Raw genomic sequence first — 23,150 nt, 5'->3', positions numbered from 1 at the left:
CTAGCTGGTGGGGTCCCAGTGTTGTGGGGTGTCAGACAGATATAGTGGAACCCCGGTATTGGGGTGAAGGTGAGTACCAGGCAGGTCCCGGCCCCAAAATGAAGGCGTGAGGGGTCGGTGGAGGGACCCAGTGATGTGGGAGTGGGTGTCTGGGCCGGTGGGCCCCTTTGGTACGAGTGTTGGGCCGGTGGGAGGTCACACACGAGGGCGCAGGCGGGACACTATTATATACATGGAATGGGCCGGTTGGAGTCCAGCGATGAGGACTCAGTGGGCGGGGCAGGCGGGCGGGCCGGTACCCGGGGGCAGGGCGGCTGATGTCCCAGCATGCCTAGCGAGTTGGCCCCACCCCACAGCAGAGCTCGGAGTCCCCGGCAGGAGCGGCAGGAGGAGCAGGATCGGTCGCGGAGAGAATAATGCGAGTGGGCTCGGATCCCCCATCCTCCCAATAGCCCCTCCCCCCCACGGGGGGACCCAAACTCGTAACCCCAGGATCTCTTCTTCTTCCCCCGGGGAATGCCCCCTCCCTGATCCCCTCACTCCCGGGGGGTCCCATGCTGCTTTGGGGGTGACGCATCGGATCCAGTCGAGCCCCTGAGTGAGGATTGGGGGGCCCCGGAGTTCCCCCGGCCCCCTCCCCGCCGCCCGCTAGCTTTGGATCGGAGGGGAGGGCCGCGGCCTACTTGTTTGTTTGGCCTCCGCCTCCCGCGCTCTTTCCTGAGCGGCCCGCCCGCAGCCCACACGGACCATGGGGTGTCTGGGCAACAGCAAGACCGAGGATCAGCGCAACGAGGAGAAGGTGCAGCGGGAGGCCAACAAGAAGATCGAGAAGCAGCTGCAGAAGGACAAGCAGGTGTATAGGGCGACGCACAGGCTTCTGCTGCTCGGTGAGTTCTCTGATGCTGGGGCCCCGGGCCAGGGTGGGGGTGTCAATATCTGCTACAAGATGTCCTCCCCCTGCTCATATGCTGCTCAGCCCCCACAATAACAGCCCTGATATCCTTCTCTTGGTTATTTGCCCCAGTAATATCCCCCTCTTACATCTCTGCTCTCATATAATCTCTCATATCCTCTCCTACAGCAATATCAACCTCTCCATTGCATCTCCCCAAATATACTTACATTATACCCTCCCAACAGTCTCTCTCCACTCATTCTCCCAAAATCTGCCCCAAATATCTCTCCTTATAGCCACCCCTTCATTCTATCCCCCATTCACTCATTCTCCCTAAATCTGCTCCCCAAATATCTCTCCTTATATCCACCCCTTCATTCTATCCCCCATTCACTCATTCTCCCTAAATCTGACCCCAAATATCTCTCCTTATATCCACCCCTTCATTCTATCCCCCATTCACTCATTCTCCCTAAATCTGACCCCAAATATCTCTCCTTATATCCACCCCTTCATTCTATCCCCCATTCACTCATTCTCCCTAAATCTGACCCCAAATATCTCTCCTTATATCCACCCCTTCATTCTATCCCCCATTCACTCATTCTCCCTAAATCTGACCCCAAATATCTCTCCTTATAGCCACCCCTTTATTCTATCCCCCATATACCTATTCTCCTGAAATCTGCCCCAAATATCTCTCCTTATATCCACCCCTTCATTCTACCCCCCATACACTCATTCTCCCTATATCTGCCCAATGGTTACCTGCCCCCCCCACCCAAATATCTCTCCTTATATTTGGGGGCAGCTAACAAGGGGATCCCCCCCAACAATATTACTCCTTATGTTCTTCCACCCTGTAATATTTCTCTGGCCTTTGGTTATCCTCCAGCACAGGTCTTGGCCATCCACCCCCTTATATTCCTGCCGTTTTCCACCCTCCTTCTAACTTTGCAACTCTGCCTTTGCTTCCCACTCACTGTGTCCCAAAAATGTTCCATCTTTTATCCACTTCATTATTTCGGCAAAACAGTATCAGCTCTTCGATCTACCTCTGTTAGTTGCTCCCACACACATCTATGTCACATATATCAACTGTCACCCTTCCAGGATGACCCCCACGCACCCCAGGGATTTTAGGCTAGATAGTCAGGAACAGGCTATTTTCCCAACATTGTGTTCTGCGCCCCATCAGCTCACTACCGTTTTGCCCATGAGATGTTTATCAGATAATTTTGTGCCTAGTCTCAAAAACACATTGTATATTGTTACCCCCAAAATATCACAGTGCCCCACATGCTGACATTAACTGCCTATGCCCTTCTCCATATTATTTATAGAACTAACCCCCCTTTCTTTTTAGCACATTCCATACTTGGGGCACAATTTCCTTTAATTGAGTGCCCCAATGGCTTTCCTCCCTTACCATATTGTGTATAGTACCCCCAAACCCCTGCCAACTCTCTATATCATTGTTTTATTTCCAACCCCCAAAATAGTCACCCAGACAGACTAGTTCATTAACCCACCTTCCTTTTCAATACCCCTTATACAATATGATTTTTGATTCTTTCCTGCAAGCAGCTAGTTCTCACATTTCCCTTCTGTGCATGAGCAACTGTCCCTTCCTCCTAGTCTGTGTGTACCCCAAGACTTTTATTTTCAGCAACTTTTTTCATTACACCATGTTCTTACTCCATCCTTTCAAAATGTGTTTAGTACCCCAAATTCCTCCCATTATTTTACCATCTTACGTCAATGTCTTGCTCATGATTCTGTATTATGGCCTACCAATATTATTTTTTACACCCTCCCCTTGTTTTTGGTAATAGCCTCCTTCCAACCAAATAACATGCTTGTTCTTCCTCCTTGCTGACCAAATGCTATCCCTGCTTGTACCATACCCCCAGTTATAAAACTAGTTTTTCCTGATTGACTCCAATCCTGATGTGATGCTTTCTGCCAAGCTTGGAGTCTCCCACTCCCCCATTCACTCTATGTTGTGCACTTAGAACTTTGCAGAGTTTGCTGCTCTCCAGGCTGGACTGGCAATCTGTGGTTCTGGCAAATGCCAGAGGGCCTGCTATAAGGTGCCATAGAAAGTCAGTATTTAGTGGGCTGGGTGGGCCTCTGTGTACCTGAAATGCCAGGGCCTATTTTAATTCTCAGTCTGGACCTGCTGCTCTTTTACCTATACTAGTCCTTGACCTCTTTGCTGCCCCGTCCCAGCTGATCCCCTTAGCAAACTTTAAATCTTCCCTTTACATTTAAGGGTTAATGGTATTCCCTTATTGTGCTTGGTCTGTGCCAGGATTTCTGCCTTTGCTTTGATTCTATCTGTGCCAAGCGAGCAGCTTTCCTTGTTCTTCACCCTTTGTGCCAAGCTAGCAGCCTTCCCGTTCCCTCTGTGCCAAGCTAGCAGTCTTCCCATTCCCTTTTTCCCTCTGTGCCAAGGTAGCAGTTTTCCCAATGTCTTGTTCCCTCTGTGCCAAGCTAGCAGCCTTCCCGTTGCTTCTGTGCCAAGCTAGCAGCCTTCCCATTGCCTTGTTCCCACTGTGCCAAGCTAGCAGCCTTCCCGTTGCTTCTGTGCCAAGCTTGCAGCCTTCCCGTTGCTTCTGTGCCAAGCTAGCAGCCTTCCTGTTGCTTCTGTGCCAAGCTAGCAGCCTTCCCGTTCCCCTCTGTGCCAAGCTAGCAGCCTTCCCATTGCCTCTGTGCTAAGCTAGCCGCTTTCCCATTGCCTTGTTCCCTCTGTGCCAAGCTAGCAGCCTCCCGTTGCCTCTGTGCTAAGCTGGCCGCCTTCCCATTGCCTTTTTCCCTCTGTGCCAAGCTAGCAGCCTTCCCATTGCCTTGTTCCTTCTGTGCCAAGCTAGCAGTCTTCCCATTGCCTTGTTCCCTCTGTGCCAAGCTAGTAGTCTTTCCATTGCCTTGTTCCCTCTGTGCCAAGCTAGTAGTCTTTCCATTGCCTTGTTCCCTCTGTGCCAAGCTAGCAGCCTTCCCATTGCCTCTGTGCCAAGCTAGCAGCCTTCCTGTTGCCTTTTTCTCTTGAGCAAGACTGGCAACCTTGTTTTGCGTTGTTTTAACCAGTGCTAGCTGAACTTGCCATGTTAAATCCTAGAAGCTTTTCCATGTTTGCTTTGTTCTGACCCAACTGAGCTTTAACTGCTTCCTTGCAAATTATATTCCTAAAGCTGGCCATACAGATACCAATGACGTGCCTCTATGATTGGTGGACTCTTGAACCCAACTAAGTATACTATTGATATTGTATGCTTTGGGGTCGGGCAGGGTTGCAGTTAATATTTTTTTTACAATGCCCCATGTTGGCCAGTGCATCTCCTCTTCACTCCCTGCTGTTTCAGCGATTTGCCTGATTGATCTAACAATAGAAAGGCACTGCCATGGGCCAGTTGCTTGGTGAGTACATTAGATGGGTCATGTTGCCTTCAGATTAGTCACCCTGTTCACCCAGAGATATCTACCTGTGGTTAGAAAACTCATGTTCCATAGGCCTTATTGTTTTTTTAGCCTTCTGCTGGTCTCATCTTTGTATTGTACCCGTTATATTTATTTACTTTTGCTTGGGGCCTTTTCCTGCCTTCTTCTGTACCTACCTCTTAAGGTACCCACCAACCCAATCTTGTCTAATCCAAAGCTTTCTTCACCCCCATCTCCAAACTATTTCTGGATACCTCTTAGAGTTGCCTAAAATAGCTCTCCGCAACAACGGAGTTCCTGGTCTTTCTGGTCCAAAGCCTGAGGATTGTTCTATCTTATCCCTCTCAGGTGTTTTTATGCTCCCCTTTGCCCAAAGTAAAGAGGTGTCTAGAGTTGAGAACTCCAACAGTATGCCTGTACATGAGAATCAAGTTATTGCCCTATCCCAGTGATCTTCAACCAGTGGCTTGAAAGCAACATGTTGCTCACCAACCCCTTGGATGTTGCTCCTAGTAAACTCAAAGCGGGGTCTTATTTATGAATTTCTGGTTTGGAGGCAAGTTTTGGTTGCATAAAAGCCAGGTGTGCTGCCTATGAGAGCCTCCTGTAGGCTACCAGTCCAGATAGGGCCTAACAAATGGCCAGTCACAGCTGTTAGGGTGGTGGCACACACTTCGATTCGGGAAGATTAGTCGCCCATTAACAAATCTCCTCTTCTTCGGGCGACTAATCTTCCCGAAATGCCTTCCTGCCGGCTAGAATGTAAATGGCCGGCGGGATGGCACTCGGATCAATTCGGATTTCCGCAGTCGTCAGAAGTTTCCTCGTGAGGCAACTTCGGTCGACTTCAGAAAACAAATTGATCTGCTGGGTGACTAATCTCCCCGAATCGCAGCGTGTGCCACCACCCTTAAAGTGATCATAGAAATACAGATATTATTAGTTTTGTGCGATATTCGGTGTGTCTATTGCAAAAGACGAGCCGACCAATATCTGCAAAAGACTTGGATATCAATAATGCGCCTTTGAATATGCTCATGCATCGGCCAGGGTTTACTGCTGAATCGTCAGATACAGCTCAAATTCTATTTTCTGCCTTTATATCTGACTATTCAGCTCTTAATGCCTGTATTGAAAATGATAGATCTTTGGTCGCAGGAAAGATAATAATCGTTATTATCTTTATTGGGTGCCACAGGAACATTTTTCAAGCTTGCATTGCTCCCTGACTCCTTTTACATCTGAATGTTGCTCAAAAAAGTTTGGGGACCCCTGCCGTATCCATCACTTTCTCAAGGTAAAATATACCCTATAAGTAACCCTTTCTTTTTCTGTGGCCTATATGTGTTTAATAAACTCTCCTGGCAAGAATTCAAAGTTATATGTCTCCACTGTAACCACCATTCCCATTATTTCCCTAATACACTTCCCTACATCTAAATGCTCTTACGTTTGCCAGGTGAAATCCTTGTGTGTGTGTGTTCTGGAAACGCTGCATGATGGTGCCCATTGGCAGCATCTTGGATTTGTTCCACCATGCTGTTGATTTTAGAGGGAATAATATAGTGAATAAAGTACCCCCTCTTGTAAAATATAAGGATAATATAAGTTACCAAGGAGTTCCATGACCATATAAAAACACAGGCTGAAGGCAGAGTGTTTTTATACAGGTCATGGAACTTCAAGGTGACATCTAATAGCCTCATATTTTGCAACAGGGGGTACTTTATTATAATAAAGAAGTTTGAGTCATGTGACCGAAATTACATCACTGCATTCCGATTATAACCGATGACATCACTAAGCACCATTCATAAGGATCCAATTTACAGGATATTCATGGCTCTTGTGTATTATTTAAGAATATCAGTATATTTGGATTCACTGATCCAACTGCTTTTATACAGGTCTACTAATATCCTTACAGTCCTTGAGTCATGGGACACAAACTACATCACTGATCACTACATTGCAGGAAAAATCAAGTAGAGGAAGGTGTGTTTTATCTTCGGTGGAAGCTGCCATAGTGTTGTGCCTCATCTAAATCATAACCTGTTCATTGGCTTCACTAGCAGAATGTCTCCGATAGGAGAAGGGAGCTGCCATGCTGCTTCCTCCAGTATTGGCTGTTTTCCTGAAATCCATAGCTGGGTTGTGCGGCTCTGCAGTAAGTTATGGTTAATCCCATTCAAAAACAATATATTTTTTTTACAGCCCACCACCCTTTGCCCACATTTTTGGGTGAAAAGCACCAGTACTGTCTCATGTTTCCCATTAAAGTGAAGAGGGGGCTGCAAACGCATGCCAATGGTACTGTATAAAGCTGGGTTATCCTTTCTGTTAAACTACAATTCCCAGAATTCTACAAGAGCTATGAATGCTAATGCGCAAATCTGGTCCGCCATTGCTTTTCTCAGCACCCCCCGCCCCAAACCTTGTTCTGCCCATAAACCCCGCTCTGTATTTCAGGCCCCGTCATCCTGAGAGTTCCTGGTTTTCTTCTGGCGCTTCTTGGAAAGTTACAGTTAAAATAACAGCTGCCCTTTATATGAAAGAGTTTCTTGTTACAATTGCCGATGCATGGAAGCTGTTCCCAATCTCCATGGAATTAAAGGGCCACTTGAGCCTCCTCTAATGAGATCAAGGGGACCCTCTGACTCTTGAAGCCCAGTCGTTTAGATGTGGCAGTTTGGGGACACGGGAACCAGTGGCGCTGTTCTGCATATCTAAACCAGTTATTCCTATCCGATTCATTGTAATCTTTGTACTCCCGGGCCATGTTTTTATTTCCCTTTATATTCTTCTTCAAGACTTGGGGGCCCACAAGACCTAAAAAGCACACAAATTTATTTTGTAAAAAAAAAAAAAAATTGTCCCCTTTCCTGAAAACTGAGCTGAATGTCTCAGAAAAAGATTTGTTTATATTTAGTTTTAGAAGGATCCCGGACCAGCAGTTTAAAGGAGAACTAAAGCTTAACAAAAGAATTAGAGTAGAAATGTTGTAACTTATGTTTTAGGCTTCTGTAACAGCCCAAGACAACCACAGCCCTTTAGCAGTAAAGATCTGTGTCTCCAAAGATGCCCCAGTAGCTCCCCATCTTCTTTTCTGCTGACTCACTGCACATGCTCTGTGCTGCTGTCACTTACTCTTGAGAACTTAGAGAGCCACTCACAATATACAGTACACATAGGATAGAAATGTCAAAAATATAGGGCTGATTAGTAATTAATACAGATAATTACTACATGGCAGCACAGAAACCAGTGTGACTAGCATCAGAATTTAATAATCAGCCTTGAAGCATCAGCTTATATTACAGACCGACCTCATTTTCTGATGGATAATTGGTGACGACGAGGGATTTTTCGCCGCGGAAATGACGCCCATAGACTTGTATGGCGTTGTGCGTCAAAAAAAAACGCACGGTAAAAAACTTTTGACGCCCATAGACTTTAATGGCCATCTGCGACATTTCGCCGGCGCCAAATTTTTTGCCAAACTAAACGGGTCAAATTCGCCCATCCCTGGTGACGAGCCCTAAGCTTAGCTTCTCAACAGCCGCTCAGAGCCCAATGAGCATGTGAGTGTCACAGACATTTTCCAAGATGGTGACCCTCTGTGACAAGTTTGGAGTCCTGGATCATTGCTGCTATTGAGAAGCTGACACTTTACTCTGGTGCAATAAGTTCTGTATATAAAATATGGCATTTTAAGCCATGCTCATTTTTAGGGTTTAGTTCTCCTTTAAATGTTAAATACCAGTGCTTCTGATTCTGTGTTTCTTTTTTTTGAAGCTGACCAATCAGGTCACTGACAAAACATTGTGCTCAGTATGGCAACTTTGTGTTTCATAAACGCGAAGGTGCAAATTGTGCGCATGCAGAACAGCCGGTGACCGTGCATTGCTCCACATTTCACGGAGGTAAAAGTCGTTTGTTGGTGCACCCCAACTAAAAATGGGTATTCCCATAAAAAAAAATGCAGTGTTCAAAACCGCTGGCAATAATATCCTTAGTCTTTGATAGAAGAGAGGGCACTTTAGAAGGCCAGTTCCGGGCTGGCAGTGGATTCTGGGAGTTGTTGCTTCAACCGCTGTGGGTAATTGCTGCTATTCTCTCTCCTGCAGTATACTGTGGGCTTTTATGTTGCGGCCGATCCCTCAGGAGCTGGGGGTGTTACTGGGTTCAGGATTTCTGCAGGAGCTGAAGGGATCTGCTGGTATTCCTTGCAAAGTTTATGTTGTTACCCCCCCTCTTCACCCCCCGCCCCTCACATTGCCATTCAGCCCTGAGAACACAAGTGGGTCGGCACTGCACTCAAAAATAAAGGGGCCGGCGGGGCTTTCCGAATCCTAATGGCATGTTGTAACATTCCTTCTTGGATATAGAAAATGCCCTGCAAGTTGGCTGCAGTTAAAGGCAAAGGAGTGCACAAATAAGGTTGCTTTGCATAGCGGAGGTGTTTCTGACATTCTGGGTTTAAACCAGGGCCTAAATATTTGTAATGGCTGGTCGGATCGCGCGACCACAACAACGAACAGATGCGGCCGCAATCCGACGGGATTTTTAATCCGATCGAGATCTCGATCGGGGAAGCCCGTCGGGGGACCCTACACGGGCCAATAAGCTGCCGACTCGGTCTGTCGGCAGCTTTTATCGGCCCGTGTATGGCCACCTTAAGAGTCAGGGCAAACAGGCAGATTCGGGAAGATTAGTCGCCCGGCGACAAATCTCTTATTCTGAACTGCCTTCCCGCCAGCTAAAATGTAAATTGCCGACGGGATGGCACTCCATGAGCAATACATTTTCCGATGTTGCCCGAAGTTTTTTCGTGAGGAAGTTTATTAGAGTACAAGTCACATGACTGGTGGCAGCTGGGAAACTGACAACATGTCTAGCCCCATGTCAGATTTCAAAATTAAATCTAAAAAAAATCAGTTTGCTCTTTTGAGAAACGGATTCAGTGCAGAATTCTGCCAGGAACAGCACTAATAACTGATGCGTTTAAAAAATATATATATATTTTCCAAGAAATTAGGCTCCGCTAGTGCACAGAGCGATATGGCGATCATTGCAGTACCTACGCACCCCCTTTTGACATGATCCGATGCTGACGGTTTAAGCGTCGGGGGGGGGGGGCAACATCAGGGCTGCCACCGCCTGAGACCAGGATCGCCCATGGTTTAAACCCATTTCTAAGCTAAAAGGGTTATTTGTAAATGTAGTTACTTTTTAAAAAAAGGTTGTCTGTATTTCTCAATGCTGGTTCTGATTCCTCAAACAGTGTAGCTGACCTGCGAAAACTGGAGTCTGCTACATTGTTTTAAAAGCCAGAGAACAGAAAGGTGGCCCACTTGCCTCTACATTTAAAGGGATATGGTTGCCGTTTCAGCCTCCCCTGGGACACTGTCCCGGTTAGTTTATTATTTGTTTTGCCTGTTTGCTTTTGAATAAAGTGAATTTTTGTTGTGGAAAGTGCAAGGACTCTGCCAGTAAACATGTGACTGCTGCTAGTCTGGAAAACAAAACAGCAGTCATGTCTTGCCCATGGTTGCTTTTCAGGATTGAGAATCAGAGGATCAGTCTCATAAGACTCGTTGCCAGAGCATTAATTCAGTACTTCAATACTGAACATCCGCCAGGCTCCCTGTCTCTTTAAGGTCTAAGGCATACCAGTTTTATTTAAGGATGCACCCAATCCAGGATTCGGCGGACTCCTAATTTGCATATGTAAATTAGGGGCAGGTAGGGAAATCGCGTGACTTATCGTCACAAAAGAAAAAAAATTCACTTTTTCCTTTCCTGCCCCTAATTTGCATATGCAAATTAGGCTTCAGGTCGGTATTTAGACTAATCTTTCACCAGGGATTCAGCCGAATCCCAAATAGTGGATTCAGTGCATCCCTAGATATATTCCTTTCCGGCATTTTCATCAGAACATAATAAGTGCAGTGCCAAAAGCCTAAGCGGTCGGGTTCTGTAGTGACACAGCTCGGAGTTATCTTAAACAAGGGCAAGTTAACTTTAGCAAACGTATTTATATTTTTCCCTAAGACTTACGGCTTTTGGAAGCTGGGAATTCTGGGAGGAGGTGCGTTTTGACAAATGGCTTCCCTCTTTGTGCGAACTAAATATTAACAAAGTTAACAAAGTTATTTGTTTAAATTTGCAGGTGCTGGAGAGTCTGGTAAAAGCACAATTGTGAAGCAGATGCGGATCCTGCACGTGAATGGATTCAATGCAGAGTAAGTACAGTGATTGTGTGCCTGTCCTTTTTACTTGTGAGTTTGGTCAGTGCCATAAGGGTTGGCCCCCCAGCTGCTCCTTTGGTCAATTTTACTGACTGTACCCGTCTCTCGTAACTATGTCATTGGTTTGAGGCATTACTTCCCCTTTAAAGCCTAGGTTCACTTCTCTTGGTATAGTGTATACTTTATTTTAAAGGAGAACTAAAGCCATACTAAAGAATTAGAATGTTGTACATTATGTTTTGAGCTTCTGTACCAGCCCAAGGCAACCACAGCCCTTTAGCAGTAAAGATCTGTGTCTCTAAAGATGCCCCAGTAGCTCCCCATCTTCTTTTCTGCTGATTCACTGCACATGCTCTGTGCTGCTGTCACTTACTGAGCTTAGGGACCCACTAACAATATACAGTACTCATAGAATAGAAATGTCACGATGTAACACTGATTAGTAATTAATACAGATAATTACTACATGGCAGCACAGAAACCAGTGCAATTAGCATCAGAATATAATAATCAGCCCTGTAGCATCAGCTTATATTATGGGCCAAGCCTTATTTTCTGCAGGATAATTAGTGACGACCCCTAAGCTTAGCTTCTCAACAGCTGCTCAGAGCCCACTGAGCATGTGAGTGTCACAGACACTTTCCAAGATGGTGACCCCCTGTGACAAGTTTGAAGTCCTGGATCATTGCTGCTATTGACAAGCTGACACTTAGTTCAGTATATAAAACATGCCATTTTTAAGCATATTAATTTTTATGGCTTGGTTCTCCTTTAAGGCAGTTTGTTTTGATACCTTAGCGTGTTTTATATTGTCACCGTGCCCTAATATATTGCGGCCATATCCTTGGTGTATCATCTCTGTTTCTTTATGATGTCCTGCTTGTGTGACGAGCTCGATCATATTGGTCTTTGAGGGCTAAACAATCAGATCATAAATTGGTGCTACAGGTGTGGGATCCATTATCCGGAAAATAGGGATGCACCTAATCCAGGATTCGGTTTGGGATTCGATTTTTTCAGCAGGATTCGGCCGAATCGAATACTAATTTGCATATGCAAATTAGGGACGGGGAGGGGGATCACGTGACTTTGTCACAAAACAAAAAGTAAGAAATTGTTTCCCCTTCCCACCCCTAATTTCCTTATGCAAATTCAGATTCGGTTCGGTATTTGGCTGAATCTTTCGCAAAAGATTCGGGGGTTCGGGCGAATCCAAAATAGTGGATTCGGTGCATTCCAACCGGAAACCCATTATGCAGAAAGCTCCAAATTAACGAATTCCTTTCTCCCATAGACTACATTTTATCCAAATGATCCAAAATTTTTAAAATGATTTTCTTTTTCTCTGTAATAATAAAACAGTACCTTGTACTTGATGCAAACTAAGATATAATTAATCCTTATTGTATTGGGTGCTCTCTAAATTGTTAGACACCTGGTGGGGGGGGGGGGGTTGTTTGGGAGTTGTAGTTCAGCAATATCCTGGCTTCATATAACCCTAGCTGTGTTATATAAAAATGGCAGCCCTAAGTGTAGTTGACACTTTTCTATTGGGGGTTAATGATATTTGTTTGCTGTTGTCCTGTTACACTGTGATTGTAAGAGGTTCGTTACAGCCCTTGAAATTTATAGTGGCCTATTGAGACGACGGCAACAAAAAATTACTGCCCTTAATACGCACATTCACATTCCTTGGGCCCATAAAGCTGTCTTTCTCATTGTGTACAGCGTCTGCATGGGTAATGATCCACCTCATCATGCTCGTATATATTCCCCTGTAGCTATGCACTCTGGGTAATTACAGGCCTTTAATTAGAGAGAAACTACCTTGCCCCCAATCACGCAACTGCTGGGCATTCTGGGAAAGGAGTTCTGTACATAATGCCGTATTCACAGCTCCCACTGAATCCCGAGATTGAGGATAATGATCCTGCCCAGCATAATATGCACTTAATGACCGGAGCTTTTGGCCGAACTTGCCAAACTTGTTCTGAGACCTTCTACTTTTAGGATGTCAGGAGATTTGGCTCCTTGCTGGGATTATGGAGGAGGGAGCAGATCCAAACCATCAAGCGGCAACTCTCCTTTTAACTGCCGTCCCCTCTCCTGCACAATCACCCCCATTGAATGCAGACATAGCACAGGGCTTGGGCTCTTTGTGTTGTGTGTGCTACTTCTTCTCTGTAAACTTTTGGCTTTTACAGAATGCTGGGAATTGAAGTCCCAATTGTCTAGGTTGGACATCTAGATCTAATTGATCCTGACCCAGAGAGTATTTAGCAGGGATCCGTTATCACGAAACCAAATTAACGGAAAGGCCATCTCCCAAAGACTCCATTCTAATCAAATAATCCACATTTTTAAAAATGATCCTTTTTCTCTCTAATAATAAAACAATATCTTGTACTTGATCCCAACTAAGATATAATTAATCCTTATTGGAAGCAAAACCAACCTGTTGGGTTTATTTAATGTCTACATGATTTTATAGTATACTTAAGGTATGAAGATCCAAACTACAGAAAGATCCTTTATTTGGAAAACCACAGGTCCCGAGCATTCTGCATAACTGGTCCCGAGCATTCTGCATAACTGGTCCCGAGCATTCTGCATAACTGGTCCCGAGCATTTCTTTTAATTGCAGTTTCAGCCTTGCTGAAGTCTCCATTGTTTTAATCTAAAAAACGATGCGTTTCAGCGTCTCTAGTGCTCGTTTAGCTTTAAACGCCACTGTAAAGGAAGAGCAGCTGGAGTCTTAGCCTGATTCTATAGGGGACTCTTGGACAAGGAGAGATGTGAGTAGCAAATGCCACAAAGTGTCAGCAATTTTTTTGGGAATAGTTTCAGGTTTTTGCTGACCTGTGATGCTTCTAGTTTATTGAAAGCCCACCCCCCCCCCACCCCCCAAAACAAGGAGCAAGGATTTCTGTAGCTGCTCTAAGTGGGACATGGAATGCAAATATTGGGTTCAAGATTGGATCATTGGGACTCCAAGCATTTGATCTCATTCACTGTTGGCTCCTATACATGTTGTGGGGCCTGGGCAAGTGCCAAAGAGAAAGTGAAAGCAAAGTTCTGCAGGTGTCACCCTGCAGTTTGTCCAGGGTGGCACCTTGTTGTAACTGATTCATTCAGTCCTTTGTGTTTCATATCATTGGTACATAAAACTATAGGGACGCTATTCCCACAGTTATCTTTTGTGCTTGTGTCTTTATAAGAGAACATTCTGTCCCAAATTCTAGCTATCTGTATAACAGAACATTCTATCCCAGTGGCTGCACAGATCCTATCTGATCTCCATTGTAAGCAGCAGTCCTGCCCTGCTTTATGGCTGAGATTCTAGCTATCTGTATAACAGAACATTCTATCCCAGTGGCTGCACAGATCCTATCTGATCTCCATTGTAAGCAGCAGTCCTGCCCTGCTTTATGGCTGAGATTCTAGCTATCTGTATAACAGAACATTCTATCCCAGTGGCTGCACAGATCCTATCTGATCTCCATTGTAAGCAGCAGTCCTGCCCTGCTTTATGGCTGAGATTCTAGCTATCTGTATAACAGAACATTCTATCCCAGTGGCTGCACAGATCCTATCTGATCTCCATTGTAAGCAGCAGTCCTGTCCTGCTTTATGGCTGAGATTCTAGCCATCTGTATAACAGAACATTCTATCCCAGTGGCTGCACAGATCCTATCTGATCCCCATTGTAAGCAGCAGTCCTGCCACAGGTGAATTAAATTTACTCAATTAAATTATTTTATATGCATGAAAATATAATGGACTTTGTGCTTAAATACAAAACACAGATACAGTATTTAAAAAAGAAAAACCTATTAAGCAGCAGTGAATAGTAGAAGTGTCCTTTATTCCATTCAAGACCGTCTTGAATTGCCACTATTAGGCTTTGTTAGTTGCGTGTGAAGGCACTTCCCAAACGGGTCACCACCACTAACAAGACCCAGCCTCTAGCTGTCGCTGCCTGGATGCGAGTAGAAGTGGCTCATTATTATGGCAGTAAAAGTTGTAGAAACACCAGCGTATTCTTGCCAGATTCTGAGTGCACCTTAGAAGTGTCTACAAGGGTTATTTACTCACGCCATGGAAACTTGCTATTTAAGGTGTCTGGAAAGAGCTAAAAGGAAAAACTGTTAACTGGAAAACAAATGTATACAGTGCAAGGTCCCTCCAGGTCAGATAGAAGCAGCTCTGTTGCATGGAGAAGGCTCCCTTTGGCACAACCAAATAAGAATAATGGTTGGACTTTGCGACTAAATAAGCAGCACAGAGGAATCATGTTGGCTGGAACTGTGTGACCGCTTGCTTCTGGTGGGAAACTTGACCACTATTGTGTAGAGCAGTGGTTCTCAAACTAGAATATTTGCTCTCATAGATTCAGCTTCAAGACTTTAGTAAGATTTCGGGTGAATGGAACTTAAGCTGACCATAGACGCAAACATAATCTTCAATTCATATGATTTTTGGATCGTCCCATCATTTTTTGTACCAAGATTTCTGTTGGCCAACGATATCTCTGCTTGTATTGCCTATCTGACGCTATCAATGGGACACTGTCACTGCTATTTTGGGCAGAACATTGTCTGTTTATTTAATCTGGTTAGCGACAGGACGGAAGATTGCGACATATGATCATTCATCAGATACAAGGCTAAAATCTGCACGTCTATGGCCATCTTAAAGAGATATTGACACCTGAAACTAAACATTTTTTTTACATCTATCATAACATTGTAACATAGTAAGTCAGGTTGACAAAAGACATACGTCCATCAAGTTCAACTTTTGAACTCTATTTTAATCTGCCTAACTGCTAGTTGATCCAGAAGGCAAAAAAACCCATCTCCAATTTGCCTCAGAGGGGGAAAAAATTCCTTCCTGACTCCAAAATGGCAATTGGACTAGTCCCTGGATCAACTTGTACTATGAGCTATCTTCCATAACTCTGTATTCTCTCACGTGCTAAACACCATCCAACCCCTTCTTAAAGCTATCTAATGTATCAGCCTGTACCACTGATTCAGGGAGAGAATTCCACATCTTCACAGCTCTCACTAAAAAACCCCTTCCGAATATTTAGGCATGACCTTGTGTCAACTGGAAAAACCCTGCTGGTAAGTAAAGCATTATGTATTTATACATGGTTATCATATCTCCCCCTCTTCTCAAGCGTGAACATCCCCAATTTGGCCAGTCTTTCCTCATAGCTAAGATTTTCAATACCTTTTACCAGCTTAGTTGCCCTTCTCTGTACCCTCTCTAATTCAATAATGTCTTGTTTGAGTTATGGGGACCAAAACTGTATGGCATATGTTAGATGGGGCCTTACCAGTGCTCTATAAAGTGGAAGAATGACCCCCTCCTCCCTTGACTCTATGCCCCTTTTAATACAGCTCAAGACCTTATTTGCCCTTGATGCTGTTGACTGGCATTACTTGCTACAGCCAAGTTTATCATCTACAAGGACTCCAAGGTCCTTTTCCATAATAGATTTGCCAAATGCAGTCCCATTAAAGGAGAAGGAAAGCCTTTGTGCACTTGGGGATGCCAAATGTTAGGCAACCCCACGTGAATGTATTTACTTACCTGAAACCCCGAGCCTGTGCTCCTATCAGCAGAAAACTGCACCGGCCCAGGGTTATACAAGTGAACACCACGGATCGATCCTCTTCCGGCTTCTTCTTTCTCCTGTTGCAAACGCATGCACAGTTGAATGAAATAACCAACTTTTTAGTTAAAGTTCGGCTTTTCGTTCTACTGCCCAAGTTAAATAAAAGTGGGCCCAATACTAATCCAATCCATAGGTACCATACCAGATGAAAGCCAATCTGAGAAAATCAGAAATAGGGTCTAAAACTGAACTAAGCTCTCTTAGAACCCGGGGTGTATGCCATCAGGCCCTGTAGCCTTGTTCACATACATTTTTATTAAAGCTTTATGAATCATATCCTGAGTCAGCCACTGACTAGATTGAGCTGAGCCATCAGTGCAGCTATGAATTGAGCCTGGGAACTCAGACTCCTCTATTGTATACACTGAAGAAAAGAACTGATTTAGCATATTTTCCTTTTCTGTATCTGTTACAACCATACTTGTACCATCATTTAAAGGAGCACCACTCTCAACCTGCAACTTTTTACTATTAATATACTTAAAAAAACTTTTTGGGGTTAGTCTTGGCCTCCGCCGCAATGCAATCTTCATTTCCTTTCTTTGCCTTCCGGGTTGCTGTTTTACAACATTTATTATAGTGTTTCTATTCATTAACTTATTTACTTCCATATTAAGCCACATAGGGTGATTCCTAGTGCTTCTAAATGTTCTCCTTAAGGGAATAAATTGAGAACAGTAACAATTTAATATTGTTTTAAATGACAACCATTTCTGTTCTTTGTTTCTAGCTGAAAACGTAATGCCCCAATAAATTCTCTGAAGGGCAGCCCTCAAGGCACTAAAATTAGCTTTTCTGAAATTCATGGTGTATATTTGTTTTTTTTTTGCATCAGACATTAAATGGTATAACATTGTCATTATTACCCAGGGGTTGAATGACTTACACATTTGCTATAAGTTCTGGGTCGTTGAGATCACTAGAACCTCATTTTCTGGTTGGCTCCTCAACAACCTGTGCCATAAAATTGTCATGCAACAAGTTTATAAACTTGTTCCCATTAACTAATGTGGCAGTACTGTTGCTCCAGTCAATAGCTGGGTAATTAAAATCCCCCATTTTCATTACATTACCCAAACGAACAGCCTTTTCTATTTGCATCAGGAGCTTAGCCTCCTCCTCCTCACTTACACTAGGGGATCTATAGCGTATCCCGAAAATTAATTTGCTGGACTCTTTACAATTACAATTCAAGTAACAAATACTTACAAAAGCAGACATTAGTGACAAACAGTCAACATGACCCATAGGTAATTTTTTATGTACATTAATATTTTGAATATTAATAGTTTTGGCATATCTATGGGAAAGAACTTGGGGTAAGGGCAAAGCAGTGGTTTTTGCCCCCCCCCCAACAATTCATTTTCCATTAGAATTTTTTGCACAATAGTGCAATAATGTGTTCCGCCTTTGAGGAAGCCTGGGCTCACTATATACTTCTTTATAAATGTATTTCTGGGAATAAATGCTCATCCACCAATGTGTATGGTCTTCAACTTAGCTTGACCTGTTTAGGTATTGATTTCGTTGATTAACTCTTTAAGTTGCATCCCCTGGTTAGATTTCTCTATTCCATTAGGTGGCATCTCCTGGGCCTGGTTTGGTATATTGCAAAAGCCTTTTGCTTAGGGTAAAGTACCTCAATAGGTACCTCATATTTGGTTAGATTTTTTTTAAAACCTCGTTAGGTAACATATCCTGGACTTGGTGGTTTTAATTTGGACCCGATTTTTATACGTGAGCACCATATTCTGGGCTTCATATTTGGGGAATGAGGTTTTGGTTTGATTTTAGTAATCATTGGGTGGCATCTCTTGGACTTTTGTTTGTTATCTAGGGGAAGCAACCTTTGGTTCCATTTGAGTACTTCATTAAGAGGCGTCTCATATGCTACATATTTGGGGAAGTTGCCTTTGGTTAGATTGTTAGTACGTCATTAGGTGACATATTCTGGGCTTGGTATTTGGAGTACCTCATAGGTACCATGTACTGGCCTTTATATGTACTGGACTTTGGTTAGATTCCAGTACCTCATTAGGTGGCTTCTCCTGGGCTTGGTTTTGTATTTAGGTAAGTGTTTAGTACCTTCTTAGGTGGCATCTACTGAGATGCGTGGGGAAAGTGCCTTTTGTGAATTCCAGGACGTTGTTAAACCCGGGAAGGAATAAAAGCACAGCTTGCCTGAATGGGACCGCAACAAAATGGCGTCGATTCCCGGGAAAACTTAAAATCTGAGGACTTCAAATTGGTGTTCTATTGTATTTGTATGATGCCACTGTATACCTTCTCTCCAGTAAAATACATGTGCGTGTGTATAACATAGATCTACTAATGGCATGGCTGAAAGGTCATCGGGGTTAAATAAACCGCAAGATGCCAGGTGTTTTATATAGTGGTTTCAGCTAGTGTTATTGTAGTGTATGGAATCTATCTCTATGGGCAAACCTAGGGCTGATCCTGCTGAATTGTGCTTAGTACAGGTGCATACCCGTAGTTTCATGTGTGCTATGAGCAAACTGGAGGCAAATTGTATTTCATTAGATCTGGGGCCTCACTGGAAGATTCACTCTAACATGAAGGAATCGACTGTCCTTCTGCTGTTCATTTTTACTCCTTGTATTTCCAGACAGAGGAAGTGAGCGGTGCAACAGAAAACTTCACTCCCCAGCGCTTTATATGGAGCAGCATTGAATTAGTTTGGGTAATAGGATTAGGAGGTTCAGCACTTACCTTATGTGATCATTGTACAATTAACATTCTTCTGACATGAACTATAGGGTGTAACCAAGTCGTACCCTGTTAATCATTGTCATAATTTCACTTTTTCATGATTGTTCACCAAAGGATGTGTAATTCTTATCATTTAATTAGGAAGAGATGGTGCCTATAGTAGCAGTAGGGATAATAGTCTCTGGGAAGAGTGTGTGACTTTGGGATAGCAGGTATAGTAGGGAGAGATGGTGCCTATAGTAACAGTGGGATAATTGTCTCTGGGATAGGAAGTGTGACTGTGGGATATCAGGTATAGTAGGGAGAGATGGTGCCTATAGTAACAGTGGATAATAGTCTCAGGGAAGGGAGTGTGACTGTGGGATAGCAGGTATAGTAGGGAGAGATGGTGCCTATAGTAACAGTGGGATAATAGTCTCTGGGAAGGGAGTGTGACTGTGGGATAGCAGGTATAGTAGGGAGAGATGGTGCCTATAGTAACAGTGGGATAATAGTCTCTGGGAAGGGAGTGTGACTGTGGGATAGCAGGTATAGTAGGGAGAGAGCTGGTGCCTATAGTAACAGTGGGATAATAGTCTAATAGCAGTGGGAAGGGACTGTGGGATATTATTGCCTTGCCCCCACACATCAGTGACCCTCCAGTGATGGTTAATCTAGTATCTCCATACTACAGGCAACACTGAGCGAATCAGATCTCTGTATTACTTCCTCTTTTGACACAAGATATAGGCAGATACACTGGGTTCTGTTTGGGAGGAACCATGAGCAAAGTCTAAAGATTCCTGTAGTGAATGGTGCTTAACAATCCTGAAGTCTTTATTATGACTTTTACTATGTGCTTGAGTTTAATGCATCAGTTCTTGTCTGTATATTTGTACTGATCCATAAGGGTGGGAGCTGTTACATATGCCGAATGCAGTGTGAAAACAAGAGTTTTAGCTCTTGTACAACTATAAATATCCTTTTGTATGGGTTCAGGGTAAAGGTGATGTAAATGTATAGTGAGTATAATAAGGCAAGGTTTACCATTGAGGGGAGCTGTATGTTGATAGGGGAAATGGTGCCATGAATACCCTACACCAGGGCTGTGCGTCCAGGTGGGGCGTGGAGTAAATTTAACTCCCATGTAGGAGGATTTCTATAGCGGTTTGTAGTTGCTGAACATTACTGAACCTACAGCAGCCTTATAAATAAATTGCATCATTTAGGGTAAGGGCGCCCAGCGACAAATCTTCAATTCTTGGGGCGACTAATCTCCCCGAACTGCCTTCCCGCCGGCTAAAATTTAAATCACCGGCAGGATGGCACTCGGCGCGATGCTTTTACGAAGTCGCTTGAAGTTTCCTCGTGAGGCGACTTCGGAAAACGAAGAATGTAAATCGCCGGCGGGGAGGCAGTTCAGGAAAATTAGTCGCCCTGAAGAAGAGTAGATTTGTCACCAGGCGACTAATCTCTCTCTATCTGCCTGTTTGCCCTGACCCTTAGAGACTTCTGAAATGGGCATCTGACAGCCCATAACTGAGGCGAAGCCACTTTTGTTGAGACTTGCAGTTTAGCAACATCTGGGGGATGACCGGGGCTCCTTTACTCTATAGGAACTTCTACTTTATGAAGAGCCATTGAGTGAGTGCATGGAATGGTTAATGCTTGAGAGATTTTTATGTCATTCTGTTCCCTGGGAATCTAATTGAGACTTGCCAGAAAATTTGCCAAGAAAGAACTGCGGGTATGTTAATGGCAGCTGTGCCCTCCCACCCACAGTGTGTCTCTCTGCTGCTGCCAACTGCCTGATCAACACGAGAGAAAGGAGAAAAATGCGACGGGTACCAGGGCTTTCCCAGGTGCGCTTGATACCTTCGTCTCCCCTAAAGAGACTGGTACATTAATATGAACTTCCCCTTTACATCTGGGAACTGCTGTGAGCCCCTTTTTTGGGGGAAAGACCATCGGGTGGGACTCTTAGGGACACACTTCATTGGAGGAAAAAAACAGTACCGTTGGTAAAAAAGCTTTACTGACCCACTTTTCTCTTTCTTTCTGACAGGGAGAAGAAAATCAAAGTGCAAGATATAAAGAATAATATTAAGGAAGCTATAGAGGTAAGTGCTCTCATAGGACCCTGCACCCACCTGCTGCCTGCAGTCTCATGGGTAACTTAGCCTGGCTACGGTAGCTATTTCTTAGTGGGTTGCGATTGGTTTTCATTTCTTACTATTTGTGGCTTTTGAGTTCTTTAGCTTTTTATTCAGCAGCTCTCCAGTATGCAGTTTCAGACATCTGGTAGCTATGGTCCAAATTACCCTAGCAACCATGCACTGATTTGAATAAGAGACTGGAATAGGAGAGGCCTGAATAGAGAGATGAGTAATAAAAAGTAGCAATAACAATACATTTTTAGCTTTTAAGAGCATATGGTTTTTAGATGGGGTCAGCGACCCCCATTTGAAAGCTGGAAAGAGTCAGATAAAGAAGGCATATAATTCAAAAATTTAAAAAAAATAAGGCCAATTGAAAGTTGCTTAGATGCTATAATGCACTAAAAAGTAACTTAAAGGACAAGGAAAGGTTAAAACTAAATAAGCCTTATCAGAAAGGTCCATCTAAATAAACCTGTAACCCCTCAAAGTAATGCTGATATAAGCCCCTGTCAAAAGAAACACAGCATTTCTTCCTTCTATTGTGTACTCATGGGCTTCTGTATCAGACTTCCTGCCTTCATCTTAACCTCCTTGCCCCGGGCGTGAGCATGCTCAGTTTGCTCCCTGTCCCCCCCTTCTCTGCTGTAATCTGAGCCCAGAACTATCTATAAGTGAGGAGGGAGAGACTCAGCCAGAAAGTGATGTCACACCAAGCTAATATGTCAGCTGCTATTCTAAACAAACAGAGAGCTTCTAGAGCTTTTTACTCAGGTATGGTAAAACATTCTACAGAATAAATATAGCATTTTAGCTTGCACTATTGCAGCTAATCTATTGGCAATAAAATGCCTCCGTAGCTTTCCTTCTCCTTTAAAGGTGAACCACCTTTTTAAAGCAGCAGTCAGCCTGAGGCCTTCTGTTTTTTTTTGTTTTTTTTTTTTGGACTGTAACTCCCCGCAACCTCTGACTACCTCTAAGGTATGGAAGACATTCCCCAGTATAGCTGTGGCAAATGCAGAGTTTATCTCTGACCCCCTACATTGACTATACAAGCAGCGCACCCATAAATCACAACCCAGGAAATCTATAACATTATGGATCTGATATGCAAGCATTTAGAACTTGATAAATCTTTGGCAATAACTGGGCATTTTCTATGGCATTTTGTGTTTAACCCTCCTCTCTGGATGCTGATCCTGACCTGTACCGCTTCTCTCTTCCAGACAATAGTTACGGCAATGGGCAACCTCTCTCCCCCGGTGGAGCTAGTGAATCCAGAAAACCAGTTCCGAATTGACTACATCCTCAACCTACCCAATTACAAAGACTTTGAATTCTCACCAGTAAGTGCCAGCGGCACCCTGAATGTACTGGACCTGTGCAGGGCTGTTATACAGGTTATTGGCTTCAATATTAGATCCTTGCAGTATTAAAGAGATACTCTCACCACAACAGGAGGTGACTTGTAATAATGGCAAGCCCACCAAACCTTGGAATCATAAGCCCATAGGCAGTGTCTTACCAACCGAGGAATCAGACCCTTTGGCCATGGCAACGATTTTTTGCAGAGAGTTGGGCCTAGGTCCTGCATTACCTGCAACGGAAGCAAAATCGCAGGTCACCCTCACCTTTCCCAACACCTGTCCTTTTGGGAAGAGCCTGTAGATCCTGTACCAGTGAATTCTTGATGAAGCTTTGTGCCAGGTTATACCCACTGACCAACTAGTCAGGAACAAGAGTGGCACAGGCTAAGGATGGGTTATCTTGGCTTTGGAACCGATAGTCAACAAGGCCAAATGCATTTTTTGTGCTATTCTGGCACCACTCTTGAAGAGGTGGGACTCCTTCATAAACACCCTGCAAAATTGCAGCTGCTATAAAAATGTCTAGAATCTCTGCTATGAAGCATACTAAAATATATTCTTTTATGACTCTGGGGCTCATTTATGAAGACTGGGAAAATTTATACTTGGGCAGTAACCCATAGCGACCTAATCAGTGATTAGGTTTTT

At 43.9% G+C, this 23,150-nt stretch overlaps 1 protein-coding gene across 5 annotated transcripts in view; it reads left to right on the top strand.

The window, feature by feature from the left end:
• The window catches only part of gnas.S (GNAS complex locus S homeolog), an 81,455-nt gene that overhangs the window by 26,233 nt on the left and 32,072 nt on the right, over positions 1–23,150 (top strand). The window contains exons 1-4 of one of the 5 annotated variants that reach the window (XM_018237292.2): positions 292–887; positions 10,506–10,578; positions 21,045–21,099; positions 22,362–22,535. In XM_018237292.2, the coding sequence (XP_018092781.1) occupies positions 749–887; positions 10,506–10,578; positions 21,045–21,099; positions 22,362–22,535 (441 nt within the window). In that variant the 5' untranslated portion in view covers positions 292–748. 5 annotated transcript variants of the gene reach the window in all.

Source organism: Xenopus laevis, chromosome 9_10S, assembly GCF_017654675.1.
Source record: "Xenopus laevis strain J_2021 chromosome 9_10S, Xenopus_laevis_v10.1, whole genome shotgun sequence".
NCBI lineage: Eukaryota > Metazoa > Chordata > Amphibia > Anura > Pipidae > Xenopus > Xenopus laevis.
The sequence above is the reverse complement of the archived record's forward strand: the minus strand, read 5'-3'. Positions and strand labels throughout refer to the sequence as shown.